This window comes from Capra hircus, chromosome 26 (genome assembly GCF_001704415.2).
Source record: "Capra hircus breed San Clemente chromosome 26, ASM170441v1, whole genome shotgun sequence".
Lineage (NCBI taxonomy): Eukaryota > Metazoa > Chordata > Mammalia > Artiodactyla > Bovidae > Capra > Capra hircus.
This window is the reverse complement of record NC_030833.1, coordinates 33,849,614-33,862,856: the sequence shown is the minus strand read 5'-3', so window position 1 is coordinate 33,862,856 and position 13,243 is coordinate 33,849,614. Positions and strand designations below refer to the sequence as shown.

Below are 13,243 nucleotides of genomic sequence, written 5' to 3'. Positions count from 1 at the left end.
TGCTGGGGAAGATTGAAGGCAGGAGGAGAAGGGCACGACAGAGGACAAGATGGTTGAATGGCATCACCGACTCAATGGACATGAGTTTGAGCAAGCTCCAGGAGATGGTGAAGGACAGGGAAGCCTAGTGTGCTTCAGTCCATGGGGCTGCAAAGAGTAGGACATGACTGAGCAACTCAACAAGGTACAAGCTTCTCCCTTGGACCAACTTGACCTTGATTCCCGGAAAAAATCAATACTTTGGCTCCACTTAGCCACCCCCAGAGCTAATGTGGTGCAAGTTGGCTATTCCCTGCACCACTTCCCCACCCTGTGAGTCAGTCCCACACCCACATCCAAGCATCCCACCTCCAACATCTGCAGAGGGGGCACTCATCCTGCCTCTCAGACCCCCAGGTTAGGTCCTTCAAAGTCTCCATTTCCCAGTGTGGAAGAGGAAGCCTCAGATTCCCATATGGCAATGTGTGAGATCATACCTGTCAATCCTTCACATTCTGGTTAATAAATTATAACATGAAATGTTGGAGCTGGAAGGGATCCGAAAACATCTGTTCCAACTCTCTCATGAGGGAACTGAGGCCCAGGAAGGTGGAGATCTGATCCCACACAAAGCTGCCCCTAATTACTATCTATACCTCCTTCATCAGCAAGGTGCATGGGTGAACGAGGGCTAGAATTCAGCCTTCGACTCTCAGGTCAGTGGTCTCTTCATTACATTATAGTCCCTTTTGTATCTTCTTATAAAGAGCCAGAAGAAGAGTAAAGAGAACTGGGTAGGTCACTCCCATCCCAGGTGTTCCAAGATGCTGACTTTGGGCCAAACTCCACCCATTAAAGCACTGGAGAGCTCCTGCCTGGGTGCAGGATGGCGATCATAACTAACTCAGTTGTGTGGCCAGAGGACCAGTGCCCCCTTGGAACTTGGGATGCTGAGATGTAGAGGACGTCGCCCATGGTAGTATGACCTTATCGACAGGATGCTTTCAGATGCTGTACCCAAGAGCCAAGCAGCCTGGGTAAACAGTGTCCTTTCCACTCCCAAGAGCTGTGTGTCTCTTGAACTAACGGTTTCCTTTGATCTTGATGGACATAGAGATTCATGAAACGGACTGTTTCCCTCTTTGCTATGACCTGCTAGGAGGCATGGGGGAGGATTTGCTGCCAACCCTAACAAAGGGTACATGACTTTGTGGCATATATTCTGAATGCCAAATAGATTCCAAGCTTCAACTTAGCTATTTACCCTTATTTTTTCCCTCTTGACATCTCCAAGTCTCCTCACCTAATTTTTTTTTTCTTGTATATATTGGGAATCACCTTAAATCTTATTTAATGATTAAATAAATAAAAAGCTGATTTTAGGCTGAAACTAGGGGGGGGAAATGCCAAGAGAGAAAAATAACTCGAGCGGAAAGATCTACAAAACTGGGACAAGCAGTGAAACACTTCTCTATACAAAATACTTACATGATAAGGGTAGGATAATACAGTAATACAGAAGCAAGGGTAATATGCAAAATACCTAACACTGGGTCCAGCACAGCATGAGCTCATCAAAACCGATCCTGCTGAGGCCAGCCATAAATAACTAGCCTGCCCAGGCTTGAGGATACCAGCTACCATCACGTGTGGCCAGCAGGCAGGAGATCCGGATTTTTGTTCTCATTCCAACCTCCACTACCTGTGAGCCCTCCAACTGGCTGGAGCCCCGCTTTCTTCTAAAATGAGCCCCTGATTTACCACCCTCCCAACTCTGACATGGTCTAGCTTCCAATAAACCACACCTCTTCTAGGAGACCTGGTTGGATGTACTTTAGAAGAGGGCCCCACCCGCTGGAAATTTTACACAGAGCCTCTAAGTTATGATTCCAGCCAACCCCTCAATAATTTCCCTTTTCCAGTTTGCTGCTTGTGACATGAGGGCATGATGAAACACCAGCTTCACAATGGGATTCAATCTTATTAGCAGGAACCTGATTAGATTATATTTCACTGCAGCCCAGAGGCCACCGTATTTCAAGGACAGACATGCCAACTGTGCCAGGAACATGCAGAGACCTGCTCTCCGCAGACCTCCTGGAATCCGACCCCCGCCTGCGGCAGGCACAGTACAACACAGATGAGGCGTAACCATAGATTCCGACCTTGAGAAGGTATTCCGGGCGTAGTGCATGATGCTGTCAAAGTCGTACATTTCTCCCAGAGAGCTCACTTCCCCAGCTTCCATTTTTAAGAAATTATACTCCTGACCTGTGACACAACACTCTGTTAACGTCTTTGAAAACCAAGGTAGGCACCTGAAAGGAGGCAGAGGAGGGGAGAAGGAGGGCCCATAGCAACTTCCGGGAGCTCTGTTAGTCAGTCAAATGACAGGCTTGGTGGTGGTTCTTCTTGTTGTTTTTGACAGATTAGAAATTTGAAACTTAGAACAGCTCTATGTGGTCCCAACCCCACCACCCACCACCCCTCCCAAAATGCCTCTCAAAACACTTAAAGTAAGTTAATAGATTAGTTATGAAAAAATAAATTGCCTTTAATTCTCTAGTCTTGTTATTGAAGGAACAAAGAAAAGAAATCCAATATTTAAGTTCAATCTCAAATTCACTATTCAAACTCTTGAAAGCATTTTTAAGGCAAATATATTATTCAATCAGTGACTTTCATGTTCAATATGAACTTCTGTATAAAACTGTTTAACACGGGGAGGTATTTTTAAGAAATCTAGACACTTTATCTGCCTTGGGATAGGCAGAAATACTGCTTTTCATGTACTTGTGTCCTAATTAGATTTCAGTTTCAAAAATATGTGTTGCCTACATCAGCAAAAATGAGTCTTCGAAAAGCAACTGGGAGAACTCTTTTTTTGGATGAGTAGCTTTGATGCTGCAACAGTGTTCTGGTCGATTCTGTTCCTGTTAAATGGAGTTAGATTTCACTGTCCTTTACCACATGGAATCATTTTGCTTCTGCTCTAACCTGAAAGCTCTAGCAGATGACCTCCCCAGAAAGACAAAACATGGAAGGATAAAGTGCTGGTGACAAAGGCCTCCATACTTACCAATGAGTGTCGGTCTGCCCCCAGCAACCCCTCTCTCTCCTCCCTCCTGACCCCATGGTGCTACCTGCCTGACCGCTCGCTTCTAGGCTCCATACAGACTCCTTACCTGGCTGGATGTTTTCTCTGATGATGGTTACATGCTGGTCTCTGTCTGGCCGGGTGTGTTCATGCCAGAACCCAACCACATGGCCCAGCTCGTGGGCCACAATGCCAAACTTGTCACAGTTTTTTCCAATGGATATGGCCTGTGGGCCTCCACCTCGGCGCCCAACATAGGAACAACAGCTGGACAATTGCAGAAATACCCAGGTCAGCAGATCAGGGAATGAAGCTTGAAAACAATCTCATTGTCCAACTTCCCTCCCAAGGCAGGAATTCCCTCCAAAAATGGCTCTTGACCTTTTCAGTGGCCTGGAGAATCCTTAGAAAGATACAGTCTCTCTTCCAGGAAAAAAGTAAATACCTTCCCCCACCCTTCTACCCCTGAGTCTCTGATGACAAGGAAGAGACAAAGGAAGGAGCCCCTGACTTTCTGTAAAGCATGAGTCTTTTTGCTATTATCAGAGGAGCCTTAGAGATGACTTACCTCTGGGCACAATTATTTTTTAAAATATATATTCATTGTTCCTAATATAGAAAGCTGTAAAAAGTAAATTAAAATGGCCCATAATCCCACCACGCAGATAACTTCTGTAAAATGTTTTAAAAATACATGCCCATGTCACAAAAGATTTAAGTACAGTATTAAGGTTCCAAAGATAACTATTGCTGACAGCTTCTTGAATTCCAGTCCAAAAAATGTAATACATCTGTATATACACATATAATATTTTTAATTACAAAATACATCATGTACATTGTCCTTCATCTTGCCTTTTTCCCTCCTTAATTCATAGATATTTTCATAACAGTAAATGTTAACCTAATTTTTTTCAAAGCAACATAGTATTAAAATTTATTTAATCAGTCTCTTATTAACACACATTTAGACTGACTTCAGTTTTTTCTATTTAACCGAAGCCTCAGGGAAGAGAGAGGAAAAACAACCAACAAAATACAAAACAAAGAAACCATTGAAGTCTTACTTGCTTTTGGTAGGGTAAATTCCAAGCAATGGAATCAATGGGTAAAAGGGTATGGGCATTTGATATTTCGATACATACTATCACATTGCAATCCCGAAATGTTGGGTCTTTTTATATGTCCATTAATAGTATGTTAAATAGCCCTATTTCCCCACAACTGGGCCAGCCCTGGTTTTGCCAAACTACTTTTGCCAATTTGATAGATGAAAAGTGGTGTTTCACCAAAGCTGGATAGTTTTCCATGTTTTATGTGATATTTATATTTTTTTCTTGTGAACTGCGAGATCACATCTTTCCCCAGGTGGGGAGGGGGGAGGGTTGTCCATCTTTTTATTACTGATTTGTAAGAACCTTTTGAAAATAGGGGATTAAATCTTTGACTATTAAATGCATCGCAAATGTTTTTCTCCCTTTGTTATTTCTTTTTGTTTTAGCCGTACAAAGGTTTAAAATTTTCATGCAATATCTTTCTTTCCTTATGTGCTATTTAGAAAGGCCATCTACACTGCAAGATTATAATTAATATGCAATTTTGCTTCCTTCTAGTACGTTTCACGTTTCTTTTTCTTTTTTCTTTTCAAAATCCTTACATCTTTGGACTTCCCTGGTGGCTCAGTAGTAAAGAATCAGGAGACATGGATTCAATCCCTGGTCTGGGAAGATCGCACATGCCGTGGAGCAACTAAGCCCGTGAGCCACAACTATTGAGCTCGTGCTTTAGAGACTGCGAGCTGTAACTACCGAGCCTACATGCGCTAGAGCCGGTGCTCAGCAACAAGAGAAGCCACCGCAGTGAGAAGCCGGTGCACGGCAACTACAGAGTGGCCCCTGCTTGCTGCAACTCGAGAAAAGGCCGCACAGCAATGAAGGCCCAGCACAGCCAAGAATAAATGCGTAAATAAAAATTTTAAATGCCTACATCTTTGATCTGGCCAAAATCACTTTTGGTATATGAAGTGTGGTAGTATCCCAGCTTTATTTTCTTAAAAATGAGCTACTGAATTATTCCAATATTCACATATCCCTGACTAATCCATCTTTCTCTCATTTAAAACGCTACCTAAATTAGTATATAAACATATTCATTTTAAGCTCTTTCGTTCCATATATCTATTTTTTTCTTGAGCTCCAAATGGTTTTAATTATTATCTTCATTTGCATTTTTAAAATAATCAGCTTTATTTTTGGCTCTGCTGGGTCTATGTTGCTGCGCAGGCTTCTTTCTAGCTGTGGTATGTGGGCTTCTCACTGTGGTCGCTTCTCTTGTTGTGGTTCCCAGGCTCTAGGGCACAGGCTCAATAGCTGTACACTGGCTTAGTTGCTCTGTGGCATGCGGGATCTTGTCAGGGATCGAACCCATGTCTCCTGCATCGGCAGACAGATTCTTTACAACTGAGCCAGCAGGGAAGCCCTTCATTTGCATTTTGATATCACGTGTGTTGGGATAGAACATCAGACCTCTTCTCCTCCCCTACCTCTGTCCCTATCACTGCTGTTTGTTCTCTCTGTTATTTCTACATGAAAAACTCTAATATCATTTGTTCATGCTCTTAAAATATATGTACATACACACCCACAAATACATATATGAAGATGCTGTTTAAATCAGAATGGCATGAATTTATAGGTTATTTTAGGAAGTCCTGACATCTTTACTATGTAGGGCATTTCCATATGAGGAAACAGTATGTATTTCCATTTTTACTTCTTTTTTAAAAGTTTCCTTAGAATTTTGTTGTTTTCTTCCTATATGGCTGGCATATTTTTGCATTTTTGTTATGATTTATTCTTAGATATATTATCTACTCTGTTTCTACTAAAGTTGTGATTTCCTCCATTATGAAAGTATTACTTTATCAAATTATTTCATTAAGGCAAAAGTTTTTTACTGTTGATTAATTTTGTAGTCAGTTACCTTAATAGAGTCTCCTTTTGTTTCTGATAATTTTCCAATTGATTTTCTGGGTTTTTTCACCACATGTCACATTAACTTCAAACAATATTTGTTCTTGCCAATATTCACTGTGTTTACCTTGGGTAGCTAAATATTAGCTAGTATTTCCAGAAAAAAAAAAGAAATAACTATGGTGATCATAAATATCTTTTGTTCCTGATTCTAACAGAAATGCTTCTAGAATTATTATCGATAAACATGATGTGGGCTTTTGGGACATAGATATATATTTGATTTGTGTGTGTTATGTTAATGTGTATATGTGTGTGTGTTAAGTCAAGGATCTATCATGAAGGTATGTTGACATGTGCAGATGCCTTTTTAGCATCTATTGAGACATGAATATGGCTTGTCTCCTTTGAGCTATCAATATGTTGAATGATGCAAATAGATTTCTTAATGTTGAACTAGGCCTGCATTTCTCAGATAACCCTTTCTGGCAGGCTACTCTTCTATTCTTTTACTGCTGTGTTCTGTGTGCCAACATTTTACTTAGGATTTTGCATGGCTATTCATAAGTTAGATGAGTTTATAATTTTCCCTTTTTCAGTGCCATCTTTTTCATTTTGAGGTAGCAACACCATGACAGTTTATTAAAAGTAAATTGGAAGAATGTGTTCTTCTATGCTCTAAAAAACTTAAATAGTACCAGGATAATCTGTTTCTTGAAGTTTTGAAAGAATTCATCTGTGCAACTCTAGGTTGGTGGTATGGAGGAGAAAGTTTTTCCGTCAGTTTTCCAATTTCTTTCAAAGTTACTGGTCTGTGCCAGTCAGTCCTTTACATCTACCTTGAAGTCAATCACATCATCCAGGTTTCAACATTTCTTTCCCTAGAGTTTATAAACTTCCTTTTTATGATTCTGCTGAATCTGTGGTTATTTCTCCCTTTTGTACGTCTGATTTTGTATGTTTCCTCACTGTCACTTTTTTGTCTTAGACTAACAATATGTGAACTGTGAACTTCCAGATGTTCAAACTGGTTTTAGAAAAGGCAGAGGAACCAGAGATCAAACTGCCAACGTCCGCTGGATCATGGAAAAAGCAAGAGAGTTCCAGAAAAACATCTATTTCTGCTTTATTGGCTATGCCAAAGCCTTTGACTGTGTGGATCACAATAAACTGTGGAAAATTCTGAAAGAGATGGGAATACCAGACCACCTGACCTGCCTCTTAAGAAATCTGTATGCAGGTCAGGAAGCAACTGTTAGAACTGGACATGGAACAACAGACTGATTCCAAATAGGAAAAGGAATACGTCAAGGCTGTCTATTGTCACCCTGCTTATTTAACTTCTATGCAGAGTACATCATGAGAAACGCTGGGCTGGAAGAAGCACAAGCTGGAATCAAGATTGCCGGGAGAAATATCAACAACCTCAGATATGCAGATGACACCACCCTTATGGCAGAACGTGAAGAGGAACTAAAGAGCCTCTTGATGAAAGTGAAAGAGGAGAGTGAAAAAGTTGGCCTAAAGCTCAACATTCAGAAAACGAACATCATGGCATCTGGTCCCATCACTTCATGGGAAATAGATGGGGAAACACTGGAAACAGTGTCAGACTTTATTTTGGGGGGCTCCAAAACTACTGCAGATGGTGACTGCAGCCATGAAATTAAAAGACACTTACTCTTTGGAAGAAAAGTTATGACCAACCTAGATAGCATATTCAAAAGCAGAGACATTACTTTGCCAACAAAGGTCTGTGTAGTCAAGGCTATGGTTTTTCCAGTGGTCATGTATGGATGTGAGAGTTGGACTGTGAAGAAAGCTGAGCACCAAAGAATTGATGCTTTTGAGCTGTGGTGTTGGAGAGGACTCTTGGGAGTCCCTTGGACTGCAGGGAGATCCAACCAGTCCATTCTAAAGGAGATCAGCCCTGGGATTTCTTTGGAAGGAATGATGCTGAAGCTGAAACTCCAGTACTTTGGCCGCCTCATGCGAAGAGTTGACTCATTGGAAAAGACTCTGATGCTGGGAGGGATTGGAGGCAGGAGGAGAAGGGGACGACAGAGGATGAGATGGTGATGGACAGGGAGGCCTGGTGTGCTGTGATTCATGGGGTCGCAAAGAGTCAGACACGACTGAGTGACTGAACTGGACTGAACTGAACAAGTAATTAGTTTATCTATAGTTTTTTGTTTGTTTATTCAAAGAAGTCACTCTCTAATTTATCAGTTCTGTAATGTGTTACCTTGTCCATTTTCTTGCTCTCATGCAGTTTATTTTGTTGCGGTGGAGGGTCTTTATGTATTCATTTGTTTTGCTAACTTCTTCAAATTGAGTATTTCACTGTCATTCTTAATTCTCAGATTTGTGGATATCTGAGGGTATAGCTTTACCCAGATCTCTTCAGTTTTGAACTGTGAGGCTTTTGCTATCTAGATGTCTTGTAATTTTAATCTTAATCTTGATTTCTTTAAAATCTAAGAGTTGTAAAAAAGGCGGGGGGGAGGGGAGGTCTTAACTTAACAGGTAATGCGGGAGTATTTATTCTATTTTTGTTGTTATTATGTCCGGTTTCATTGCTTTACAATCAGAGAATATTTTCATTTTATTTTGAACTTTTAGAATACATTGAGGTGTTTTTAATAGTTAATAGATGAACCATGTTTATAAATGTTTAAGAGGCATTTTAAACATGTGTTACAGGTTATGGAATCTGGTAGACCCACAGGCTCAACTCTATTAATTACATTTTTCCAGTCTGCTACAAATCTCTACTTATTTTTTGGTTAACTTGACATTGATCTACCTGGGTTGACAGCAATGAAATAAAGTCTTCTGCCGTTGGTGTTTCTGTTGATTTCCCCTTGAAACCCTCGGGGCTTGTTTTATGACTCTTAATGCTATGCTATTTTGTGCATAAATATTTATGACTGTTATATTCTCACTGTAGCTTGTACTCTTTTTCATTATGAAGTGTCTCACTTTTTTTTTTTAGCACTTTCTGACTTTGAAAATGAATTGAAGAAACAACGAAAAAGTGTTGTCTACAACTAGAATTGTGATCTCAGCTTTCTTTTTGTTAGTATTTGCCTGTGTGCCTTCTTACCTTTTACTTGTAAACATTTCTGGATCATTTTCTTCAGTAGTCCTCTCACACATATAGCATGTAGTTGGATTTAAGATTTTGAACTAATATGAGAACGTTTTCCTTTCAGGAAAATACACCACACTTATATTTATTGGCATAACAGATAAGTTTAGTTATAATCCAATCATCTTATTATTTACCATGTTTTCTGGAGGAAGTCTGTAAGCCCATGGAGCTCACAAAATCACATGAAGAATTTTGCATAAATGTACTTCCATCCAGAGGGAGCCCATAGCTCCATCAGATTCTCAGTGGGATCACCGGCCCCAAGTTGGTTCAGAATCACTTCTCCATATGAAACATTCCCAATTCCTTCAGCTTGCTCCCATGACAGGAAATACAGACACCTTGTCATTCTAGAGTCTTCCTCTTGACCTACCTACTTTGTCCCTGGACTGTGAGTTTGTTGAGGGCAAGAAGAGTTTCTGACAAATTCTGGACTCCTATATATTACAGCATATTATAACACATATTGTTTTAGAGAAAAAATTCAAGGCTCCTGGGCCATCTGACTTGTCTGCCTCAGTCTCCACTGAGGTGAGCTCACTTGCACTTACCCACACGTTCTGTAACTGAACACGATGAAGCTTTCTTCATCTGTCCTCTCTATGAAGGTCACGCAGGTGTGCTTCTCCCAGTGTCTCATGGCCTGCTTAAAAATGGCCCTCTGGCTTCCTGAAACGACAGGACAGGTGCTCATCAATTCACTCATGGGTCCATAGCTTCCTCAGATGCTCTAGAGCATGCTGGTTCATCAACAAAGCTTGTTCCAATGATCAAAAAAAAGAGCTTGTTTCAGTGACCCAGAATTAAAATGAACTAGGACTAAGGATTTCCCTGGCTAAGAATACAATATAACTTTCCCAAATAACCAAAAACTTAGAGAGTAGGAGTTTATGAATTGGAAGAGAGGGTAAAAATAGATTTTCAAATGTCCCCAGCCTCCCAACTTTTCCTTTGCATTGAAAGTACTTTCCTAAACTTTAAAAAAATGTTACTTAGGTCATTCAGTTTGGAAAGTTTTGCCCTTTCAACTAAATAACCAGCACTGCATTTCACCCTTTCGTTTTACTTTCTACCTATAGGAGAGTATATTCCCACATGCTCTAAAAATTCTATTTGTAGGTACACTCATGATGTTTTTGCATCAGGGTTCAGTGTTTGCTGGGGGATTCTTGAGTCTAATGTTCTACAAGGCCTTTGAGAACAGATGAATTTCATACTTCCTCGGAACTTTTCTTCATATTTCCTTGATTAGACATTGAAAATAAAGCAACAAGTAAATTGGGAGCAAGAATAAAGTAATTGTAAACTCTAGGCTGATAGTTTCTTCCAGTCAATAAGTATTCTTTTCAAAATCTATCAGTCTGCAATACATAAGACATCTGTATTTTGATTTTGGTAGAAGGAATGAGAAGGATCTAGAAAGAAAGAGTTGTTTGGGAAGTATACAGGAAGGTTGCGGATGGGATCTGAATTCTGGAATGACTTTGTTGCAGAAAACCAACAAACCACTAGAAGGTTCCATGATGATCTAGAAGACGTGGGTGTAGCATCATTTCATTGGCCCCCAAAACATATATACAGAATAAAGAGTAACTTAGCTGTCCATTTTGGGGGAGCCATCTTGACACTTTAAGTTAAAATTGTTTATAGAACAATGATTCACCAAAACAGCAATCCTACTAATTATAGAATAAAAAATCTCTTTGTAAAGAAAGTTTTCTCTATAAAATTAGTTAATTTCTGATGAAAGTTATACAAAGCTTTGGCAAGATAAGCACACCGGATCTGAAAGAACATGGTTAAGATGCCAAGAAACAGGGCCTTCCCTGGCAGTCCAATGGTTAAGACTCTGGGCGGTCACGGCACTGGATATGGGTTTGATCCCTGGTCAGGGAACTAAGACCCCACGAGCCGCGTGGCAAGGCCAAAAAAAAAAAAGAAAACAAAAACAAAAAAGATACCAAGGAACAAAATTAGTAGCTGATTACAACTCCTACATTTTAGTTCTTTAAGAACACACATCTCTTTCTCTCTCTTATTAGAACTGGGGACTCCTTGAGGGGCAGAGTGGCATCTTACTGGAGGCTCTGGGATAATGCCTCAGGGACCAGGTGACCACCTCTGAGGACATAGCCGCAAATGAGACTGCAGTTTCCCCAGGCTGACTGCATGAGAGCCGGTGGTCATGAGGAAGCTTGAAGCACGGCGACTGCTATGACCCCAGCATCTGTTCCATCCCACCTGAGTCCTTGCAGGGAGGACTTTGCCCACCAGGGAAGACAAAGCCCCCAGCCCCAAGCAAGCCTCATCTGGAGCTACTGACCAGTGAAGTTCCCGCCAATGACGTACGGGATGACCCCTCCCGGCCATATCCTCTCTGTCCTTGAGGTTGTGGCTCTTCGGACCCGGGGAAAGAAGGTCTCAGCTCCAGCATGCAAGGTCCCGGGGCTCTGTGGAAGCAGGGCGTTCTCCTTTCCATCTGCAAGAGAGTTGGGCTGCCATTTACTTTGCTTTTAATTCCTCCTGGGCATATAGTGAAGATTATATCACCCATGAATCCACAAAAGGAGAAATTCAGAACATGTATTCTCAAGGGGATATTGGATCTGTTCAGGGTTTTAAACCTGAGTGGAGCAAGAGAAAGCGTAGGGCTTCCCTGGGGCTCAGTGGTAAAGAATTCACCAGCCGGTGCCGGAGACACTGACTGGGTCGATCCCTGATCCAGGAAGATGCCACGTGCCTTGGAGCAAGGAAACCCATGTGCTCTAGAGCCGGGGAGCTGCAAACTCCTGAAGCCCACATGCCCAAGAGCGCATGCTCCACGAGAGCGAAGCGACTGCAATGAGAAGCCCGCGCACTGCAGTGGAGAGTAGACCCCACTTGCCGCAACTAGAGAAAAGCCCGAGAAAAGCCCGCACAGCAGTGAAGACCTAGCACAGCAGAAATGAAGGAGAAAATTATCATCATTTGTTTAAGAGTAAGTGTAGTGAGTGTCCCAGGCCTAGGATGGAAGTGTGTCTGGCTTGTAGGAGGTCTTGAAAGAAGCCCCATGGGACTCAAGGGCAGCCTGTGAGCCACAGAATTAAGCGACTAGGACAACTCACAGCCCTTTAAAGTGGAGCCAAGTTGGGGGTGTACTCACAGTAGAGCCACAGACATTGGGGAGAACAAGCTGCATCGGTCCCCTGTCTTGACCAAATATTGTCAATGCTGCAAATATTGGAAATAATGTGGCCAGTGTGACAAATAAAGTGAACCAGTCTGTGATGCTGGGAAAATAAATTATTTGCAAGATAAACCCCTGTAACATGCAGCGCCCCACAGAATCCTCCAGCTCTTCTGGATCTGTCTGTATATCTGGACCTTTGAGGGAAGATGATGGGAAAGAAATGGGGACTCTATTTAAGGCTCTGAGTTCAAGTTATGATCCCTAGGAACAGTAGAGACAGATGGGTGGGTAGAATCGCTTAATCTTGAGGCAACTGAATAATTGAATCCACATTTGTTTCATTCATCATTCAGACAGTTTAAGGTTTTGTTTTCAATCTACTTGCTCATACTCACTAAGCTCACTTTGGGGCATTTTCTCTTTCGTTTTTATATTTTTTCCCCTAAAAGTTTGGTTTTGTTTATTCTTTTCATTTTCATTATTTCATTAATTTTATTTATTTACATACATCTATTTTCACTTATTTTATTCTGATGTTTCCTTTCTAGCTTCTTTTCTCTCTTTTTTAAAAAAATTGAGATACAGTTGATACATCATAATAACCACCACTTTAAAGTGTACAATTTACTGGTTTTGTATATTCACAAACTTGTGCAACCATCACCTCTATCAGTTCAGCTCAGTTCAGTCGCTCAGTCGTGTCTGACTCTTTGCCACCCCATGAATCGCAGCACGCCAGGCCTCCCTATCCACCACCAGCTCCCGGAGTTCACTTAGACGCACGTCCATCGAGTCAGTGATGCCATCCAGCCATCTCATCCTCTGTCGTCCCCTTCTCCTCCTGCTCCCAATCTCTCCCAGCATCAGTCTCT

At 41.4% G+C, this 13,243-nt stretch overlaps 1 protein-coding gene across 2 annotated transcripts in view; it reads right to left on the bottom strand.

Annotated features, from left to right (window-relative positions):
- The window catches only part of TLL2 (tolloid like 2), a 143,076-nt gene that overhangs the window by 49,231 nt on the left and 80,602 nt on the right, over window positions 1–13,243 (bottom strand). For both annotated transcript variants that reach the window (XM_018041650.1, XM_018041651.1), the window contains exons 4-7: window positions 11,526–11,681; window positions 9,754–9,871; window positions 3,165–3,343; window positions 2,145–2,250 (exon numbers count right to left, since the gene is read on the bottom strand). In XM_018041650.1, coding sequence (XP_017897139.1) covers window positions 2,145–2,250; window positions 3,165–3,343; window positions 9,754–9,871; window positions 11,526–11,681 — 559 coding nt within the window. The remainder of the gene's footprint in view (window positions 1–2,144; window positions 2,251–3,164; window positions 3,344–9,753; window positions 9,872–11,525; window positions 11,682–13,243) is intronic.